This window comes from Sus scrofa, chromosome 14 (assembly GCF_000003025.6).
Source record: "Sus scrofa isolate TJ Tabasco breed Duroc chromosome 14, Sscrofa11.1, whole genome shotgun sequence".
NCBI classification, from domain to species: Eukaryota; Metazoa; Chordata; class Mammalia; order Artiodactyla; family Suidae; genus Sus; species Sus scrofa.
The window spans coordinates 87,933,554-87,953,938 of NC_010456.5; the positions used below are offsets into that span (position 1 = coordinate 87,933,554).

The 20,385-nt window shown below is 46.2% G+C and overlaps 1 protein-coding gene and 1 long non-coding RNA gene across 2 annotated transcripts; one reads left to right on the forward strand and one right to left on the reverse strand.

The window, feature by feature from the left end:
- Positions 6,703–9,982, forward strand: FAM25A (family with sequence similarity 25 member A). The gene is made up of 3 exons (XM_005671181.3): positions 6,703–6,860; positions 8,211–8,273; positions 9,793–9,982. The coding sequence occupies exons 1-3, from the start codon at positions 6,788–6,790 to the stop codon at positions 9,924–9,926; spliced, it is 270 nt and encodes an 89-aa protein (XP_005671238.1). The 5' UTR covers positions 6,703–6,787; the 3' UTR covers positions 9,927–9,982.
- LOC102163175 lies at positions 7,310–20,385 on the reverse strand. The gene is made up of 2 exons (XR_001301057.2): positions 19,924–20,385; positions 7,310–7,665 (listed from the first exon to the last, which is right to left on the reverse strand). It is a non-coding gene; the product is annotated as an uncharacterized LOC102163175 (long non-coding RNA).

Consider the following 20,385-nt stretch of genomic DNA (forward strand, 5'->3'; position numbering starts at 1 on the left):
TAAGAGTTGACACATTGTCAGGTTTGCCATGGTGCCATCTCTTCAATGCAGCCTCTTCCACAACCCCCTGCCCGAGTGCAGCTGGAACTCCCATGCACTGTGCAAATGCGTGTTTCTGAAGAGCCAGATTGGATTTGTCTTTGGCCCAATGTCTGGGGCAAGATGGGTATAATGCTGGAGAGCCATGGGGCCTATGAGAACCCAGGCCTGTCTCCATGAGGTTCGTGAAGGTGGTTGAGCCCAGACAGGCTAAAGAGAGGCTGTGGCCACTGTACCTCTTGGGTCCCAGTCAAGTCTCCAGTATTAATTCTTCCATTAGCAATTCCAAATAGTTCCCAATTCTCCAAATCCCAGTTCCCAACTAGCCAAACACAGAGACACTAACATCACATTTTGGTTCCATTGGACTTCTCAGCTCTGGCTTCCATTGAATTACAGATGAGAAGGACAGAGTTTTCTGCTTTCCACCTTCTCTTCCTTTCTCCTTTTGCGTGTGTTGTTAGTTGTCTAATTCCTACTTTGTGAAAACACATAGCATTCACGTTCCATTCCTCCACACCTTTGTTTGTGTCTCAGATCTGCCATTCCTTCTGCTGAAATATTTTCTGTTATCTCATGGGTGTTGGAGTTAGTCATCTAGAAGTTTCCTCAATCGTAAAATATTTTCAGATCAACTGAGAAGACATCTGGGATCTGAGCTGAGAATTTTTATAGGTAGGCACTTTGTGTTATTGTGGTGTGTCCCTGAGGGTTCATGGTGTTCTATTTTTGTGTAGGGCAAATTCTATTTAAAAAAAAAAGTTAACGGATTTCCCACCATGGCTCAGTGGGTAAGGACCCAACATAGTCTCCATGAGGATGCAGGTTTGATCCCTGGCCTTGCTCATTGAATTAATGGTCCAGCATTGCCACAAGCTGTGGCATAGGTTGCAGATATGGCTTGGATCTGGTGTTGCTGTGACTGTGGTGTAGGCCTGCAGCTGCAGCTCTGATTTAAATGCCAGCTTGGAAATTTCTTTGTGCTGTTGGTGTGGCTGTAAAAAGAAAAAAAAAGTTAAAACTAAAAAGGAAGGGTTCTTGTGAACCATATTCTGAGTTCTTAAATGTGTGGTATTGTTTGTTTTTATACTTTGTCTTCAACTGGGTTTGAAATTTACAGCTCACACTTTTTTCCTTGAAGGTCTTCTAGACATGGCTGCACTACCCTTTGATACAGAAGACTGAGCAGTTCCTAGAAGTCTGATTTATAATTCACTGCAATTATTAATAAGTGACTTGATTTTTCTAGCTGATTGGCTTTTTTTTTTTTTTCTTTCTTTTTAGGGCAGCACCTGCAGCATATGGAACTTCTCAGACCAGGGGTTGAATCAGAGCTGTAGTTGCTGGCCTACACCACAACCACAGCAATGCCAAATCAGGCCACATCTGTGACCTATGATGCAATTCATTGCAACGCCAGATCCTTAACCCACTGAGCGGCCGGGATTGAACCCGTATCCCAGTCAGATTCGTTACTGCTGAGCCACACAGGAACTCTTTTTTTTTTTTTTTGTTTGCTCTTTTTCTTTTGCCTCTAGTATGTAATTTGTCTTTTCAGTATTGATTATGGATTTCTTTTATTTTAGGAGCATCTCTTATTTGTATTTTAAAATATTTGTTCTGTTCCATTGCTTGGTTTTCTTCGTTCAGAATTCCCTTGTGGGCCCAAAGTTTTCTACCTTCCACACCTGCCATTGTCTCCCAAACCCTGTGTATGAATCTAACATGACTCCTTCTTTTTCCTTTGCTTTTTTTCATTCTATTCCCATATGTACCTGCTGTGGCTCTTCTAGTTTAGTCTTTATTTCTGCAATGGCTTATTTTATCTTTCTTCTTCTAATTTATTCCTGAGTTTTGTAAGTTTCTCTTCTGCCTACACCTGTTGTCTGCCATTTCATCTCTGAATTTTGGTATTTCTGTTTTACAGTCTTCCTTCATAGCCACTAATGCTTTATTCAGTGTCTTATTTTCTTTTTCAAATTATTGCTGGAATTTAATTCCTGTTAGGTAATAATATTCATATGCCTTCTTTGAAGGAAGCTTTTTCGGTGGGATTTCTTCATATGCAATGTAGTTTTGGTATTCTGCTTCATACTTAAAAATGAGTATGTTTTTACTGTTAAGTAGAAAAAAAGTCAAATGCAAAGCCACATATCTATGGTATGCTGTCCTTCCTGTAAAGGAAAAGAAGGGTGTAAGAAAACATGCAGACACATGTCTCTGCATATTTGTGGAAAGAAAATGCAGGAGGGTAAACCAGACTCTAAAAAGATTGGTTACCTATGGGGCAGGGGGGGAGGCAAAGGAAAGAAGGAGGAAAAGGCAACAGGGTGGTAGAGATGAGGCGAGAGTGACACTTCTCTGAATATGTCTTTTCGTGTAGCACTGACTTGAAGAACCATAGTAATGTTCTGCATGCCCCCAAAATAAACCATTGGACCCAACTAGAATATGGGCGAGGGGAACCCAGAGTGGAATACAAACATCTTGCAAAACTGAATCTCAGAGTTCCTGTTCATGGCACAGTGGTAACAATCTCACTAGTAACCATGAGGTTGCGGGTTTGATTCCTGGCCTCGCTCAGTGGGTTAAGGATCCAGCGTTGCCATGAGCTGTGGTGTAGGTGAAGACGCAGCTCCGATCCCCCATTGCTGTGGCTGTGGTGTAGGCCAGCAGCTGTAGCTCCAATTAGAGCCCTAGCTTCGGAACCTCCATGTACCGTGGATGTGGCCCTAAAAAGCAAAAAAAAAAAATAAATAAATAAACTAAAAGCATCTTTACTAATCTAATGGTGGGGAGTCTCATTTAAAAAAATCAAAACAAAACTGAATCTCTACCCTTGTGGCCTCATAGAGTTTCAAGAAGGAGAAATGGGAATATTAAGCTGCAGCCCTGTTACTTTCTAGACCTGGAAGTCTGGCAGGCTGAGCTGGTGTTCTCTGTTTACAGAGGACCCGCGTTCACTCTCTACCTTCTTGTCCCTGCCCTCACCCTGGGAACCTGCCCTACTGAACGGCCTCACCTGGGCTCCCCCACCCTTGGGACTTGGCTGGGCTCAGCCCATAGGGGCTATTGGCAGGCGATGGAGAGGAAGAAGAGGCGAACATATTCCTCTTTTTCTTTTTCTTTTTTTTTTTTTTTTTTTTTTTTTTTTTTTTGGTTTTTAGAGCCGCACCCGAGGCATGTGGGAATTCTAGGCTAGGGGTTGAATCTGAGCTACAGCTGCCATCCTGGCAACAACAGATCCGAGCCATGTCTGTGACCTATATCACAGCTCATGGCAACGCTGGATCTTTAACCCAGAGTGAGGCCAGGGATTGAACCCACATCCTCATGAATACTAGTCAGGTTCGTTATTGCTGCGCCACAATGGGAACTCCCCCTCCTGCTCCCTTCTTCACAGTTAGGGGCCTGTTCCTCTGCTGACAGCTGTAGCTCCTCCTGATCCTCCCCTAAGCTGTGGCTCTCTTCAGGCTCTGTAGCCCCTTCAGGCCCAGGAAACTCCTGGTCCCTGGAGGGCCTCACCGTCCATCTCTTGTCCCCTCCAGTCAGTCCACATGCTTGTGAACTGTCCCTTTCCTCAGGTACCCCTTTGCGTGTTCTCTGTTTTGTCTGGAACCCTGACTGACACCCATGGCTGGGTGCCGAGATGCTGGGGAAATCTTCCTTTGGTGACCGACAAACTAAATCTCCAAGAGTCTCCTCTTGGCGCTCCCTGAGTCTGGGAGGAGTCTGTGTGTGCAACATATGTGGGCTCCAATGTATTCTGAGAACCCAAATCCATGAAATAGGAGTAGGAGAAAGTATAGGCAGGACGACAGTCATAAAACTCTTGATATTCATGACATTTGCAGTTCAAATTGTATGAGAAATTGTCATGCTTCAGATATAAGGCAGCCCTAAGTCTCAAGCACTTTTTTTTTTCAGAGTTGTTAATTGCTCAGTTGGCAAATTGCTATTTGAAAAATTGACTCTCCTCGATTCGATGATGTAGTCAGCTGGTCCTTTGCCAAACTGGTTTGTTGAGCAGATTCCACTTGGAGAATTAGTTGGTTCCTGTCAAGGCTCAATTCTTCCCACCCCAAGTGCTGGACTTGACCTTCTGACTCAGGACAGGCTGACTCGGGTACCTGTGTTCAAGCCTGCTCTTTTGGGGCCCAATGTGGGCCAGGCCTCTCCCAAGATGGGAAGGTCCCATCTGAGTCATCTTGACCTCATCTGAGCAGGTAACGTTGATCCCTGCAGGAGTCACCCAAGGCCAGCCCCTCAGACCAGAATCCAGCCCTGGTTAGGAGGGTCTTATGCTTGGAGAGGAGCCCTGGGTGGACTGGGCTAAGCTCAGAGGACAGGGAGCTGATCCCAGCTGGAGTGGGAAAGCCAGTGGGAGTGGACCTAACCCAGAGCACCGAGTCTGGGACCAAGTCCAGTCCTGGGCAGCTTGTCTTCTCCAGGCCTCTTGCTTTCTCCCTGTAGGCATTTGGGATCTGTGTTTCACCCAGCCTTGCCAGGAGACCTGGGGCCATAGTGTGTTGTATTGGAGTCTGGGTGCTCACACTAGGGCAGGGCATCAAGGAGCAGAGGGTCCTAGTGGCAGAGGATGTGGTGAGGGCCTCGGCGGCCTGATAGCAAGGGAAGAGTACAGCTGGAGGCTGTAGTGGGCTGGGCTCCCATCTGGCACTGGGGCTAGAACCCTGCTGAGTGACTGAGCCCTGACAAGGGCCTGCGGAGGAGCTGGAGAGCTCCCGAGGAGAAGTGGGTGGCAAAGAGTACCCCAGGGTGGGCACTAGTGGGGAGGGGTCATGGGGTCTGGGGGCCATCCCAGAACGGGTGGGTGACACCGCCATCCTGTCAGGGGAGCCAGCACAAAGAACCCTGGTGAGGGTGGGGGGCATGCACGACCTCAGAGGAAACAAGGAAGGAAACGTCCCTGTGGGCCTCTTAGTCCAATTCCCACCAGCCATGTCCCAGAAGTGCCCCCACCCCGGGTGGCGTTGTCCAGATACCTTGAGCAGAATTCTCTGGCATTTGGCTGTAACAGGGAGTGAACAGAATCATTTGGACCTGCTTAAGCTCCAGGGCCCCTCACTTTCTTGGTGCCTGCTGAGTCCACAGGGCCATACATATATATTCACAAAATTTTGCAAGAGTAATATTATTGTACCCTTTTTCTTGGGCTCTCCAACCTGTTTAAGATGTGTTCTATTGCCAATGGCATGTGGGACTGTGGCCTTGTGACCCAGAGTTCCTGCTGCCCATAGCATTCACTGCCCACTCCAGTGGGGCTGGCCGCTGCTCAGGGCCTCCCAGCACCACTTCGGAATGCGGATGGGCCTCAGCCTTGTGGGGCCCAGGCTTCGAGGGCCCATGTCAGGTAAACACTAATTAGGCCCCGCCACACCCTCCTAGGCCCCTCTGCGGGAGCAGGGAGCCTGCATCAGGGGAGCAGCCTCAAACTCCCACACCAGGCCTGGACTGCATGAGCAGGGCCCTGGGAGGGCCTTCGCTCCATGACTCCTGGCCAGTGGGGGTCACACCCCCAGCACTCTCACTCCAAGGCAGCCTCAAACCCCTGCCACTCTTTGCTCACCCACTGGCTGGTGGGGCTCCCTCAAGCAGCCCCTCCCTAGTACAACAGCGATGTGGGGTGGGGATGGAAGTTTACCAAGAGTTTTCCTGCATGATCCCACCAAGTATCAGTGACAAGGCCAGGGAAGGCATGGCTGTCCCCATTTTATAGATGAGGAAACTGAGGCTAAGTTGGGCTAGTGACTAAGGGAAGCAGCGTGTGGCACGTGGCTTGAGGCATCTCTCTCCATCCTGAGTAACTCGGGAGGCAGCCTGGCTCCCTAAGCATGTGATGAGTCAGGGATTGGTACAGCTCTTTTGGGGAACTCTTATTAGGGCCAGAAGCTCCTCCCCAGGTGGGGGTGGGGTCCTCCATCTACTCCTCTAGGACCTCCTGGGTGGGCACTGCTGACTTCACAGAGTTCCCCTGAGAGGCCAGGCCCCACGTGCAGGGAGGGCTGGGTGCCCTTGTGTGCTGGCTCCCCAACCCCAGCCCAGTGCAGGGCCACTCAGGTGCTCCCGTGTGTGAGAGCCAGGTGATGGAAGCCAGGGATGACTAGGCTTCTGGTCAACCTTGTGTCCTCTTCTGCCGTGGGCCAGGCACAACCTAGATCCCCAACCCAACTGTCCAGTGGATGCTGTGCAGCCACTCTGCCGAGCTGAGGTACTTGGGAATGGGGAGGGCATGGCCCCTACTCCACTTGTGTTCCTGACCTGAAGGGCCACCCAGGTCTCCAGGCCCATAAAACCCTAAGCTCCTGATTAGGCCGCCTGAGGGACCCTGGGCAGTGAGCTGGAAGTCCTGGGCCTTGTCTGGGTACACACCAGTGCCCAGGGGGCTAGCAGCCCCAAATGCCTCTCTTCCCATAGGGCACTCAGACCTCTTGCTCTGGGGGGGGAAAGCATGTCCCAGCACTCATTATCCAGCCTTGCCCTGCTCCCTGTCCCTGCCCCTCACAGGGTCCTAGGATCCAGAGTATGGGGTTTTAGGCTGCCAGAGGGGTCCTGCCCAAGCCACAGCGCTGAGGCAGCCCCACCCAGCCTCTTCCTCCTGCCAGCTTCTCTGACTCACCAATGGGGTGAGGACTCATGCCCCAGAGCCTAGCCAGGCATCAGAGGCATCTATAAAAGCACTCTGGTCCAGGACCCAGCATCCTGCTTGATCACTACCTGTCACCGCACAATGCTGGGAGGCCTGGGGAAGCTTGCTGCTGAGGGTCTGGCCCACCGCACTGAGAAGGCCACTGAGGAAGCTGGTAAGGCCCCTGAGGCTCCTGTCCACCTGAGCCTTTCCTCCCACTGGGGAATCAGGACAGACTCGACAGGGCCTGTGTGAAGCAGATCCCAGCAGATTTGGGGCAGGCATTGGTCCCATGGGGAGCGGGGGCCAATCGGCCCTATAGGGACAGGATAGAGGTGGGGGCCATGGAAACTGAGGAGGGCAGCTTGGGGAGGAGCCATGAAGGATCCACTGCCCCAAGCAAACCTCCTTGTCAGATCTCTTCTGCCAGTTGAGCTTGACCCATTCTGGGGTCTGTGGCTGAGGCCCGGAGGGAGCAGCTCAGAGGAGGCCCCTGGTGGCAGGAGGGGAGTTAGGGTGCTAGGTGAGCAGCTGATGGCTTGAATCCTTCCCTCTGCAAACCAAGCGGGGGGGGGGGGTCCCCTTTCTGTATTAAAACGGCCTATTCTGAGTATCCTATACAGAAAAAGGAAAATGGGTTTTTATTTTCACCGTAATTTTAAAGCTTTAAAGCTTTCTCCCTTACGAAACCACCAAGTCTGATTCCGTTCAAAGCCAGCTCCCAGGGTTTACACAAAGGATAGTTTTAATTTCTTTGAAGTCTGCAGAAACCCTTTTTTGTACGTTGGCCCTGGATGCAAGGAGGCTGATGCAGGCCCCACCTGTTGGACATTTTGTAAAAAACAGCTCGTGCCTGAGTTTGCTGTCCTCCTTCTGAATGGCTGCGAGCATGTCTGTGATCCAGTTGTTCAGTCTGCTGCTGGTGATGACCGTCCGCTTTCATCTTTCACTGGCTCTCTGACAGCTGTGTTATTCCCATCCTACAGACGAGGGACCAAGCAGTGGAGTTAATTCTAGGAGTTAGAATCAGAAGCAGTTGTAGCACACCCCACCCTCCAAGAGCAGAGTTCCCTCTTCCTGGAGCCGTTGCCTTGAGGGACTTGATGTTGCTGGAAGAGGCTTTGACTTGTGGCCTCCTGCTGCAGCCTCCTTCAGGCCACAGGCAGGATAGCAGCTCACCTGAAAGGCGTGGTGGCCTGGAAACAGGCCCAGCCTTGGCTCCAGGTTCCCAGATGGCAGGAGAGCCTACTTGTTGGCATTCCAGGCCTCACCAGGCCCAGGGGCATGGAGGGCCCTGTGTTCTTGCTTGACTCACGCAACGTGTCTCCCAGCAGCCAGCCCCGCCCCTTGGCCCCAGTGGCTGAAGGAAGCCAGCTGGGGGCCCTTCTTGAGAGCCAGCTGGTCCTGTCCTGGTGGGAACTGCATCCGGGAGGCTCATCCCTGATATCTAGAGCTATCTGGGCACTGCTCTGGGGAGAAGGGGCTTGCATCATATTCTCACCCTGGGCTTGTCTCATCTTTTCAGCTCATGTCGTGGAAGGAGTAGTGAAGGAGGTGGTGGAGCACGCCAAGGAGGCTGGAGAGAAAGGTACGGCCAAGGTCGGGGCAGGGAAGGAGGGAGGGAGGGAGAAAAGCTGGGTGCTGGAGCAGCCTGTCCCTTGCCTCATCAGCTCAAACTCTGACCCCGATGATGCATCCTTTTAATTGGTATACAATTATCTGTGCTCATCTGAGGGCATAGACTATACTTTGCAAAAGCAAGATCCATCTAGATAGTCCTTTCCATGGAATGTTAAGAGGACAGCATCACAAAGGATCCGGAGGCAGCGTGCTGGGACACAGAATTATGTATTCATACAAATACATATTTACATACATATTTATAGGTTTCTGTGTGCTGTATCACGAGGTACAAAGCATGTGTTTACCTCATTCCTTGCAACAAAATAGATTCTAGATGGATTAGGACTTAATATAAATACATGAAATTAATAAATTGACAGAGGAGAACATAGATTTTGGCATAATCTTGGAGAGGAGAGGCTCTTTTGGAGGGGAGGGGGTGAAGGAGAGACAAATAGCTTTATTGCTTTGCCAGGCAGAGCAGACCACAGCAGGCTAATGCTCTAAAGACTGTGCCCGCCCTTGGGAGAGAATAGGAAGTGGTTTTATAGTCTGGGAATAGAAAATAGGAGTACAGACAAGGATTGGGGCAAATGAAAGCTTTCATTCTTCTGCAAAGTTGGTGTTTAGTGGCCCCAGGACTGGTTTTGGTGGTCTTCCTTTTTTTTTTTTTTTTTTTTTTTTTTTGTCTTTTTAGGGCCATACCCACAGCCTATGGAAGCTCCCAGGCTAGGGGTCCAATAAGAGCTGTAGCCACCAGCCTATGCGTCACAGCTCATGGCAACACTGGATCCTTAACCCATTGAGCGAGGCTAGGGACCAAACCCACATCCTCATGGATACTAGTCAGGTTTGTTAACTGCTGAGCCATGATGGGAACTCCTGGTTTTCCTTTGTTGGGGGTTTTATTTCTGCAGGAGAACTTAAGAGGAGAGGCTCTTTTTAACGATGACAGAAAATCCAATAGCCGTAAAGGAAATATTAGGTAAATTGGATAATATAAAATTTCAAAATTTTCCATAGTGAAAAAAATACTATCAGCCAAACTGAAAGAAAAACCACAAACTGAGAAAAAAATACTTGTAGTAGAAATGATTACCCAATATAGAAATGACCAAAAGATATAAACAGGCAGTTCACAGAAAACCGAGGCGTGAGTAGGCAGCATACCCATGAGCAGAGGTTCTGTCTCACTAATAGTTGAAGAAAAGCAAGCTGTTTGGAGAAATAAAAGCAAATTTGAATGCATTCCTCTAGGAACTGTGCTGCCCTCTGTCCCAAGGGCTCCTCCTCCCCCAGGGCAGGACCCAGTAAGACTGCCACCTGTCACAGGCCACTCCAGGTGATAACCGCCTAGCGAGTGACTTGAATTGTTTACTTCGCTCACCTGGATATTCTTTTTCTTTTTTCTTTTTTTTTTTTTAATGATTTTTATTTTTTCCATTATAGTTGGTTTACAGTGTCTTTTTCTTTTTTCCCGACAGCCATTGCTGAAGCCTTTAAGAAGGCCCATGAGACCGGGGACAAAGTGGTCAAGGAGGTCACTGAGACAGTGACCAACACAGTCACAAATGCTGTCACGCACGCAGCAGAAGGCCTGGGCAACCTGGGGCAGTGAGCACACCCACCACCAGCAGACCCTTCCGGAATCTCAATAAAAAGCTGTGAAATGTGTACACTGAGCCCTGGATTTATTCCTGTTTGGATGGAAACATTGCATCTCTCCTGAGTGTCCCCTCTGCAGGGACAAGGGGCAGCACCCTTGGGGGTAGAAGAGGGCCCCTGATGAATCAGATGTGCTGCTCTTACATTATAATTTCTGGTGCCAGCAAGGAGCTCTTGAGAATTGCTGGTGTCCCTGCTACATTTCCTATGAGATTATTGCCCCAGAAACTGTACGTAGCTTTCAGACACCTCAGTGCTTCAAGGACACTCCAAGGGAGGACCATAATTTGGCTTACGTGTTCTTTACGTTTCTCTTAAAATGTTCTTATAAGACTCAGGGAAAATAACAGACCAACCTGACTGAGAAGTTTGCTGGGCCGGCTCAGGCAGTTTGAGTTTTGAAAGAGGTTTCAGAGAAGTGTTTCTGCTGGACACAGAATCGGGTCAAGGAGAGACTGAGTCCACTATGTGTTGGCTGTTGGAGCTGCTGTCTGACCTCACTTGGAGACTTACATTAGGCTCAGTGGGTGGCAGTGGGTGAGAAAGCCTGGCCTCCTCTCCTTCCCACCACAAGTGAGTCAACCTTAAAAGGTAAACACATCTAAATAGCATTTAGCTTAATATTTTGGATTAAAGAAAAAGGAAATGATTTGCCAAGATATGGCATGGCTTATTTATCTTGCTGGAAGTTGCCTGTTCTTAGAAATTAGAAGCAAAGATATTGTATGGAATGAGTTAGTTGTTCACCATCTACCTGGCATTCTTTCAGAATAGGCTTCACAAGTTTCTGGATGGCCCAGGAACAGCCAGTGTCCAGGCTTGGAATATTTGCCACCATTCAGCTGGATCTGGACCTCATATCTCAGTTTGGTTTCTGATGACTTGTGAATTCTCCTAATCCAAACCCAAGCACTGGAGTTCCCATCGTGGCTCAGCGAGTAACAAAGCCGACTAGCATCCATGAGGACATGGGTTGGATCCCTGGCCTCACTCAGTGGGTTAAGGATCTGGTGTTGCCATGAGCTGTGGTGTAGGTTGCAGATGCGGCTCGGATCCTTCATTGCTGTGGTTGTGGCGTAGGCTGGCAGCTATAGCTCTGAATTGACCCCTAGCCTGGGAACCTCCATATGCCACGGGAGCAGCCCAAGAAATGGCAAAAAGACAAAAAGACCAAAAAAAAAAAAAAAAAAATCACCTGGATGGCAAGTTTTGCTCTGCTTATTAGGTTTGGCACACAATCAAGAGTTCACACATTACTTCTGTGTATTATAACGCTTTAGCTTGAAAAATGGGACTTGTGCCTAGATGTCCACCTGAGGACTGGTTAGCAATTATCACATTTGTATGAAATGGAATACCTTGTGGCTGTTAGGAGTGAGGAAAATGGGAGTTCCCTTGTGGCGTAGCAGGTTAAGGATCTGGTGGTGTCACTGCTATGGCTCTGGTTGTTGCTGTGACACAGGTTTGATCCCTGGCCCAGGAACTTCCGCATGCTGTGGGCATAGCCTAAAAAAAAGAATGAGGAAAAGGTACATATATCATTAGTGATCATGTACTAATAAGTTAATAACTTGTAAAGTATGTATGCAGAATAAGTTCATTTTGACAAAGAAAACATATTAAAAAAACTGGTAGTGTGTACATAGCAAATATTAACAGTGTTCAACTCTGTGTGTCTATGGGTATATGAGGAATCTTCACTTTTATATTACGTATTTCCATGATACCTGAATTTAGGAGAAAATCAATACAGATATTTATTTATTTGTTTTCTTTTTATGGCCGCACCTGTGGCATATGGAACTTCCCAGGCTAGGGGTTGAATCAGAGCTGCAGTTGCAGGCTCATGACACAGCCACAACAATGCCAGATCCTTAACCCACTGAGTGAGGGCAGGATGGAACCCACATCCTCACAGACACCATGTCGAGTTCTTAATCCACTGAGCCACAGTGGGAACACCTTTTCCATTTTTTAAAGTGAAGTATAGTTCATTTACAACGATGTGTTTGTTTTCGGTATGCAGCAAAGTCATTCAGCTGTACATACATACATATCTTTCCCTTATAGGTCATTCCAAAATATTGAGTATAGTTCTCCAGACATATTTGCAAATGTGGTTGCGGAGGTCATGTGCTAGCTTACTGAAGATTGCTTCCTAATTAAGTGCTACCTCAAGTGTGCTGGTTTGCAAATTTAGTTACACTGGTGATAAGGTAGAGTGATTAAAAACCCTTACAGTAATTTGACTTCACCTGAACCTCCAAGAGCGTGATCAGTGGAGAATTCCTGTGGAATGGGCTATAGACAAGCTCAGATTGTTGAACTTGCATTGTAAAGTGCATGTAAACTTGTCACATGAAGTACCACCACATGGTATCTGATGAGATACTCAGATTCTTATACTGAGATTAAGAAACTGACAGAAAACCAAAATACTGGACCTTCTCCACAGAGAGTTGGAGAAGCACTGCCCCCCTTCCTTTAACTTGATCTTGCAGTGTTCTGTTCTCGAATAAATACTTCTCTCATTTTTTCTTTACTGTGTGTGTTGTGCAATGAGGGGCATGGCATCAACTCCAGACAAACTCTACGTCCTTCATAAGAAGCAATCAAGAATGATGTCAAAAAAAGAGTGATGTGAGAGAAAATGGTGGAGTGAGGACCTCCAAAAATTTTCCAGCAGTTCCCATCATGGCAAGGCAGAAACAAATCCGACTAGGAACCATGAGGTTGCAGGTTCCATCCCTGGCCTGGATCAGTGGGTTAAGGATCCCGAGTTGCCCTGAGCTGTGGTGTAGGTCGCACACGTGGCTCGGATCCTGCATTGCTGTGGCTGTGGTGAAGGCCGGCAGCTGTAGCTCTGATTGGACCCCTAGCCTAGGAACCTCCAAATGCCGTGGGCGCAGCCCTAAAAAGCAAGAAAAAAAAAAATCCATAAAAATAGTGAAAAAACTGGCAAAAAAAAAAAAATCAACTTTTTTCAGAACTTTTCAAATTAACCAACGCCTTACAGCAAGTCAGGGAGTTACATAAAGCAAGTTAAAAACAAAGCTTTTTTTTTTAGGGCCGCACCTGTGGCATATGGACATTCCCAGGCTAGAGGTCCAATCGGACAGAGCTGCAGCTGCCGGCCTACGCCACAGTCACAGCAACGCTAGATCCTTAACCCACTGGTGAAGGCCAGGGATTGAACCTTCGTCCTCATGGATGGATATTAGATTCGTTTTCACTGAACCACAACGGGAACTCTCTTTTTAAGAATAACAAGCTTTGTGGTGTTTTTAACTTGCTCTATTCTTTTCTCATCTCTCCCCATCTTTTCCAATCCACTGTAGTCTGGAAAACCAATAGGCAAGAAACTTTGTATTCTATTACAAATTAATCCCTAAATGGATGTTGCCCATAAACTGAAATTATGCCTAATGTTGCCGCTCTGGGAACCCTGCCTCCCAGGTAATGAGCATTAAGCTAAAAGTCCCTTGTTTAGCTCACAGGAAACATCCTGACCAGGCCCACCTGTGAAGGACTGCAGGCAGGAAAAAACTGACACTTCCCCTCCGGAGGCTGACGGGAACCAGGAAATGCTTGCCTTTACGCCTCCCCTTTTAGTATAAAAGAAGCTTGACTCCTGACTCAGGCAAGATGGTTCTCTGACATATGAGTCCAGTATCTACTAGGCAAGCAGGCTTTCCAAATAAAGTGGCTATTCCTTGCCCCAACTACCCAGCTCTGAAAATATTGGCCTGTCGTGTGGCGAGCAGCAGGGGTTTGGACTTGATAACAAATACTGGTGCAGCCATCTGGAAGGCCTGCTACTCGGGGCTAGCTGGTCCGGTTGGAAAATTCTTGGATTAGGTCCTAGCGGCTGCCAGGACCCCTTGTCCTGAGGAGCTTCCTTTCAGAATTCCCCAAAGTAGCACTGGCTGCCCCAGGGCTTCGCAGTTGGAAAAAGGAGTCAACTTTTGGGGAGCTGATGGACTCCATACAGTAGGGTAAGTCCTCCAGTATGTGAAGCTGAGAACTTTATTTCCTCTTGGTGTGGGGCTATTTCTCTGAAATAAACCAGTTTGTGTGGTATTTGAGTAAATTACCCTGTTGAGAGAGGAAAGAGTTGCTGAACTTTGATTTGTGAACTGGTTTGTTTTTTTCTTGGGATGTTAGCATTTGTGTGTGCAGTTTGTGTTTTGCTTGTGTTGAATTTCTATCTTTAAAAATGGGGAATACTTTGAGAGTTCCAATTGTGGCTCGGTGGGTTAAGGACCCAATATCTCTCTGAAGATATAAGTTCGATCCCTGGCCTCACTCAGTGGGGTTAAGGATCTGGTGTTGTCACAAACTGTGGCCTAGTTTGCAGATGAGGCTTAGGTCCTGTGTTGCCATGGCTGTGGCATAGGCTCCAGCTGCAGCTTGGATTTGATCCCTGGCGCGGGACCTTCCGTATGCCACAGGTGTGGCCATAGAAAGAAGAAAAAGTGGGGAATGTTTTAACTATCCCTAAAGAAAGTCCTCTGAAGTACATTTTGTATAAGTGATTTGATTATAGCTATGAACGCATGGGTGAGGAAAAGGTAATATTTTATTGTTAACAATGTGTGCTGGAGTTCCCTTTGTGGCTCAGGGGTTAACAAACCTGACTAGGATCCATGAGGATGCGGATTCCATTCCTGGCCTCGATCAGTGGGTTAAGGATCTGGCGTTGCCATGAGCTATGGTGTCGGTTGCAGACGTGGCTCGGATCCCACGTTGCTGTGGCTGGGGTGTAGGCCGGCAGCTGTAGCTCTGCTTTGATCCATAGCCTGGGAACTTCCATATGCCTTGGGTATGGCACTAAAAACAAAAGAAAACCCCCCCCCCAAACCCCCAAAACAATGTGTGCTATAGTACCCATTAGGATCTCCACAAGTGGTGTAGGCGGGCTTATCCTGGGATCCTGTGCACCTTGCTGTGCTAATTACATCATTTATGGACTCCTATGTTGTTGGTATATGTAAAACCCCAAGACCAAACATGATGGTTTATTTAGGCTTTTCCGTTTGTCTTTTGGGTTTTCACTTCATTTTCTTTGACACTCTTTCTCCATTTACAGCCAAATCAGGTTTGTGATATTTAAAACTTTTACTAATGTCAAATAAGGAAAGGAATAGAAAAAAACCCCAAAACAAAAAACTTGTACAAGAGTCAACATCCCCAGGAAGAAAGAGCTTTCTCTTTGTTCCTAAAGTCACCAAAAGCTACAAAGAGAAGTGTGTTTTTCCGTAAATGTTAGTAAAAAGGGTTTAGCCATTGAGACAGTTGACTTCGATTTGTGCTTTTATACTGTTGTACCTGATTCATGGCTGAAATTTTAGAATGGGAACTAAGAGGCCCCTGTGTTTTTGTTTGTAGGTGTGTCATAGATGTGTGGCATCACCAAAATTAATCTGTGAAAGAGTTCTATTTAAATGGCTTAAAGGAAGTCAAGCACTTATACAAATACTCAAATATAAAAGACACTGGCTAGAACAAATTTCAGGTCGACATGATTTAGGAAACATTCCTATCGAATTAATATCTGCTATTAATGTTAGATAAGCTTGTTGGTATGATTAGTAGACATGTCTTTAGACCCATCAACAATATTAAGTGTAATACTTTTATTGCGGATTTCCCATCATGGCACAGTGGAAACGAACCTGACTAATATCCATGAGGAAGCAGGTTCAAACCCTGGCCTTGCTCAGTGGGTTAAGGATCCAGTGTCACCGTGAGCTATGGTGTAGGTCGCAGACTTGGCTTGGATCCTGTGTTGCTGTGGCTGTGGGGTAGGCTGACAGCTGTGGCTGCAATTGGACTCCTAGCCTGGGAACCTCCATATGCCATGGGTGTGGCCCTAAAAAGACAAAAAACAAACAACTTTTATTATTACCTAGGTCTACTAGAAATCAAATAAGACCTTGTTCCTGTTATAAAGTTTGTTAACAAGAAAAATAACATGACAAAGATTTTAAGTAAAGAAAGGCAAATGAGATAAAGAGTTTTAGGCAAACTCTATAGGAAGAACTATGCTTTGGGAATGTCTATCTAAAATAGTCTCTCCAGATTTTTGTAACTTGAAACTAAGTTAAATGAAGAGAATTGATTGACTATCTGGGTCACTTTGAATAGGGTAAAATACTAGAACATTTAACTGCTGGGCAGGTCTAATTTATCTATGTTTGTCCTCTTAGGAGGGGAATGCTAAGGCATAAGTTTGTCAATCCAGAAACACTGGTCTGACAGTTTACAATTATTTGCTTGGTTTTCACTAGGGATTAATGTTTTGAGATTAAGAATCATAAGGGAAACATTCCGGTTATGCCGATATATCAGATTGTGTTTTTTCAACAAAGAAAGTATGAGAATGAAAATGCATTTTATTAAAGGAAAAAAAAAAGTGGTTTTGTCCTGGAACTAGTTGTTTCTCAATAGAAATGAATATGAGGGACAGATCAATATTGATACAGAAAATTGTGGAAGGTTTTGTGGAGGAGGAACACTGAAAGAATTTTGTGCACGGTCAAGATTATCTAAGATAGGGTATTCCCATTGTGGCTCAGTGGTAATGAACCCAACCAGGATACATGAAGGTGCAGGTTCGATTCCTGGCCTTGCTCAGCGGGTTAAGGATCTGGTGTTGCTGTGAACAGTGGTGTAGGCCAGCACTGTAGCTCCAATTTGATCCCTAGCCCGGGAACTTCTGTATGTTGCACAGGCATCCCTTTAAAAAAAAAAAAAAAAAAAAAAAAAAAAAAAAAAAAAATCGGCTAAGATTGAACTTAATCAAGGAATGAACTTTAACAGTAAAATGGTACAAAAACTGAAACTGGTTCTCTAAAAGGACAAAGTTTTCTTAAGATACTCAACTGCTTTTGGTAATAGAGTGTGAGTTTCTTTGTCTAAGTGATCTGTATTTGCCACTGAGACCTTTTATCACTGGCTAAAACTTTTTGACACTTTTGACAAACTTCCCAAAGATCAAATTCTAAATGAAGTTCATTTAACCTCTAGCTGAGTTTTTCCAAAAGGTCCCTGGAACAAACCAAATTATTTTTTTCTCTCCATCTCAGAGAGAGAAAAATATTAAACAAATTAGCCTTATTTTGTATGTTAAATTACACGGAAAGCATTGTCAAGTAAGTGGTGATAAAACCTTTTTTTTTTTTTTTTTGTCTTTTTAGGGCCTCACCCCCAGCATATGGAGGTTCCCAGGCTAGGGGTAGAATCAGAGCTATAGCTGCTGGCCTACATCACAGCCATAGCAATTTGGGATCTGAGCCGCAAATGCAACCTACACCACAGCTCAGGGCGACGCTGGATCCTTAACCTGCTGAGCAAGGTCAGGGATCGAACCCTCGTCCTCATGGATACTAGTTGGGTTCCTTAACCACTGAGCCACAACAGGAAATCCTGATAAAACCTCTTGGATTGTATTATATGGTTAAATGTTATAAATATACACATTCTAGAAATTATGTAGAACTTCTAAAATTATGGTATATCCTGGTAAATGCTATTAGTCACAATTTTAATAATTATCTTAAATTGTTCTGTGGCACAGAAGTAACCAAGTTTCTTTTCAATTGCATTGTAATCCCTGTTGGTTGATGCCCAAGGAAAAATCGTCCTTTTTAATGGTTAGAGACAATCAATTGCCATATATGGTTTTACAGTGGCTTTTGACCAACTCTATAGCTATTTTGTGAAGCAGGGAAGAATGATGAAATCCTTTATGTGCAAGCACTTCGTGCTATTACATCAGGGAAAATAAGAAAAGGAAGAAACGAGAGTGAGGACATGTTACTTCCATCTTGACTCCTCTGCTGAGCTGGCTGTCCCAGCTGCCCCGGACATTATGCTAATAGGTCCCCCTGCCCCCACCTTCCATTTCTATCCAGCCCCATTTCCTGACACTGGGGCTTCCCCTCCTTCTAAAATCAACTAGAAAATCTAGTATTAGTTTCAGGGCACAGGGACTTGGTCTGGTATCACCATCCAAGACCCGACAGGGCATGCTGGAGACCCTCCCAGGGGAGGGCAATTGCCATTGCTGTTATCTCAGGTGGGAGGCTAAAAGCAAATGACCAGGAGTTCCCGCTGTTGCTCAGCAGGTTACAAACCTACTAGTATCCATGAGGATTCGGGTTCATTCCCTGGCCTTGCTCAGTGGGTTAAGGATCCGATGTTGCCACAAGCTGCTGAGTAGGTTGCAGATGTAGCTCGGATCTGGTGTCGCTATGGCTGTGGTGTAGGCTGGCTAATTCGATCCCCACCTTGGGAATTTCCATATGCTGCAGGTGCAGCCCTAAAAAAGCAAACCCTCAAAAAAAAAAAAAAACACAAAAAACAAATAAGCAGCCAGCTGGGTTTCTTAGACTTCTTTTACTGGAAGGATTGCAACCCTCCTTTTATAGGAAGGATTCTCCTTATCTGAGCCCACTTGGCAGTACCCACAGCTGAACCAAATTGGGACCCCAGTGAGAGACGGATGCCCTTACTAAGGCATGGCTTATCAGTGCATCTGGGCAGGGCTTCGAAAAGGAGAACCAAAGCAAAAGAATTTCAAGATATTTGCCGAAGCAAATGAAGAGCTCTGAATTTTTGGAAAGGATTTTTCAGGCCTATAGACATCATACTAAGGCAGATCCTGAGGCCCCGGAAAATATCAGAATGGTAAATTTGATGCTTTTTTAGGGGCAAAGTGCCTCAGATATTAGGAGTAAGTTGCAAAGATTAGGTGGTGCATTTGGAATGAACACTTCCCAATTGGTAGATGTTGCTTTTAAAGTGTTCAGCCGGGAAAAACAACAGAAGAAAGACTGCAAAATGAAACACCAATTTTTTGGCAATAAGTCACCACTGGGGAAGAAAACAGATTGTCCTAGAGTGAAACATAAAAAAAAAAAAAAAAGCCAAAACAAAACGGTAAAAGTCAAGAGCCTCTCATATGTCAGAAAGAGAGGAATAGTCTGAATGAAGAGGCCCAGGGGCTCCCTTGGATTTGAGGCACCTAATGCCCCACCATGAGAACCCCAGGTCAAATTGACAGTGCGGAATGAGCTGATTAACTCTCTGATAGACTTCAAGATTTTCACCAGACAGCTTGACCTCAGTCGCACCAGAACACACTTTCAATGGCTCTCGTGAAAACCCCAGGAAAAGAGAGAGCTCTTTCCCCACCCCTTGGTCTATGAAAAGGTGAGGCCAGAAGCCTATGCTAACAGCACCCTAGGGAGAGCCATGGCCAATCTGAATCCTGTTAAAAAGGGATGCAGGGACACCTAATCTAAAAAAAAGTATCCTCTGAGGCAAGAGGATCACTTCTCCCAGAAATTGACTTGTCAAAATACCAGCCAGTGTATTTGTCAGGTCTGGTATTGGCACTGTCCCCATGGGTCATGTGGAGACTGGTGATCTCAAGCCTGGCATGGTGGTCACCTTTGCTCCAGTCAGTGTTACAATTAACGTCTGAAATGCACCATGAAGCTTTGAGCAAGCCTTTCCTGGGGACACTGTGGGCTTCAGTGTCAAGCACGTGTCTGTCAAAGACGTTTGTCATGGCTATGCGGCTGGTGACAAAAAAATGACCCACCAAAGAAAGCAGCTGGCGTCATAGCTCAAGTGATTATCTGGAACCATCCAGGCTCCTGTGGAGAATTAGATGCTGGGTTTGTACCTGTGCTGGAGTGTCACACAGCTCACATCGCTTGCAGGTCTGCTGGGCTGAAGGAAATTGATCATTGTTCCAGGAAAAAGCTGGAAGATGGCCCCAGAAATTCTTTTTTTTTTTTTTTTTAAGTTGTAATTTTTATTTATTTTTTTTCTTTTGTCTGCTCCCATAGCATGTGGAAGTTCCCAGGCCTGGGATCAGACCCACACCATAGCAGTGACAATGTCAGATCCTTAACCCTCTGAGCCACCAGGGAACTTACCCAAATCCTTGAAATCTAGTGATGCTGCCATTGCTGATGTGATTCCTGGCAAGCCCATCTGTGTTGAGAGCTTCTCTAACTATCCTCCTCTGGGCTGTTTTGCTGCTCATGACATGAGACAGATGATTGCTGTGGGTGTCATCAGAGCATTAGACAAGAAGAGGCAGCAGGAAGTGGCAAAGTTGCCAAGTCTGCCCAGAAAGTGAGGAAAGCTAAATGAATATTACCCCCAATACCTGCCACCCCCACTCTTAAATCAGTGGCAGAAAAACAGCCACAGAAATGCTTTGTCTCAATTGGCCATTTAAGTTTAATAGTAAAAGACTGGCTAATGATAACAATTGCATTGTAAAGTCTTCAGAAGGAAAGGAAAATATTCTGTGGACCATTTGTTTTGCATGTGGCAGTTTTAAGTTACTATTTTTAAAAATCAGTAATTTGGGGAGTTCCTGTTGTGGCTCG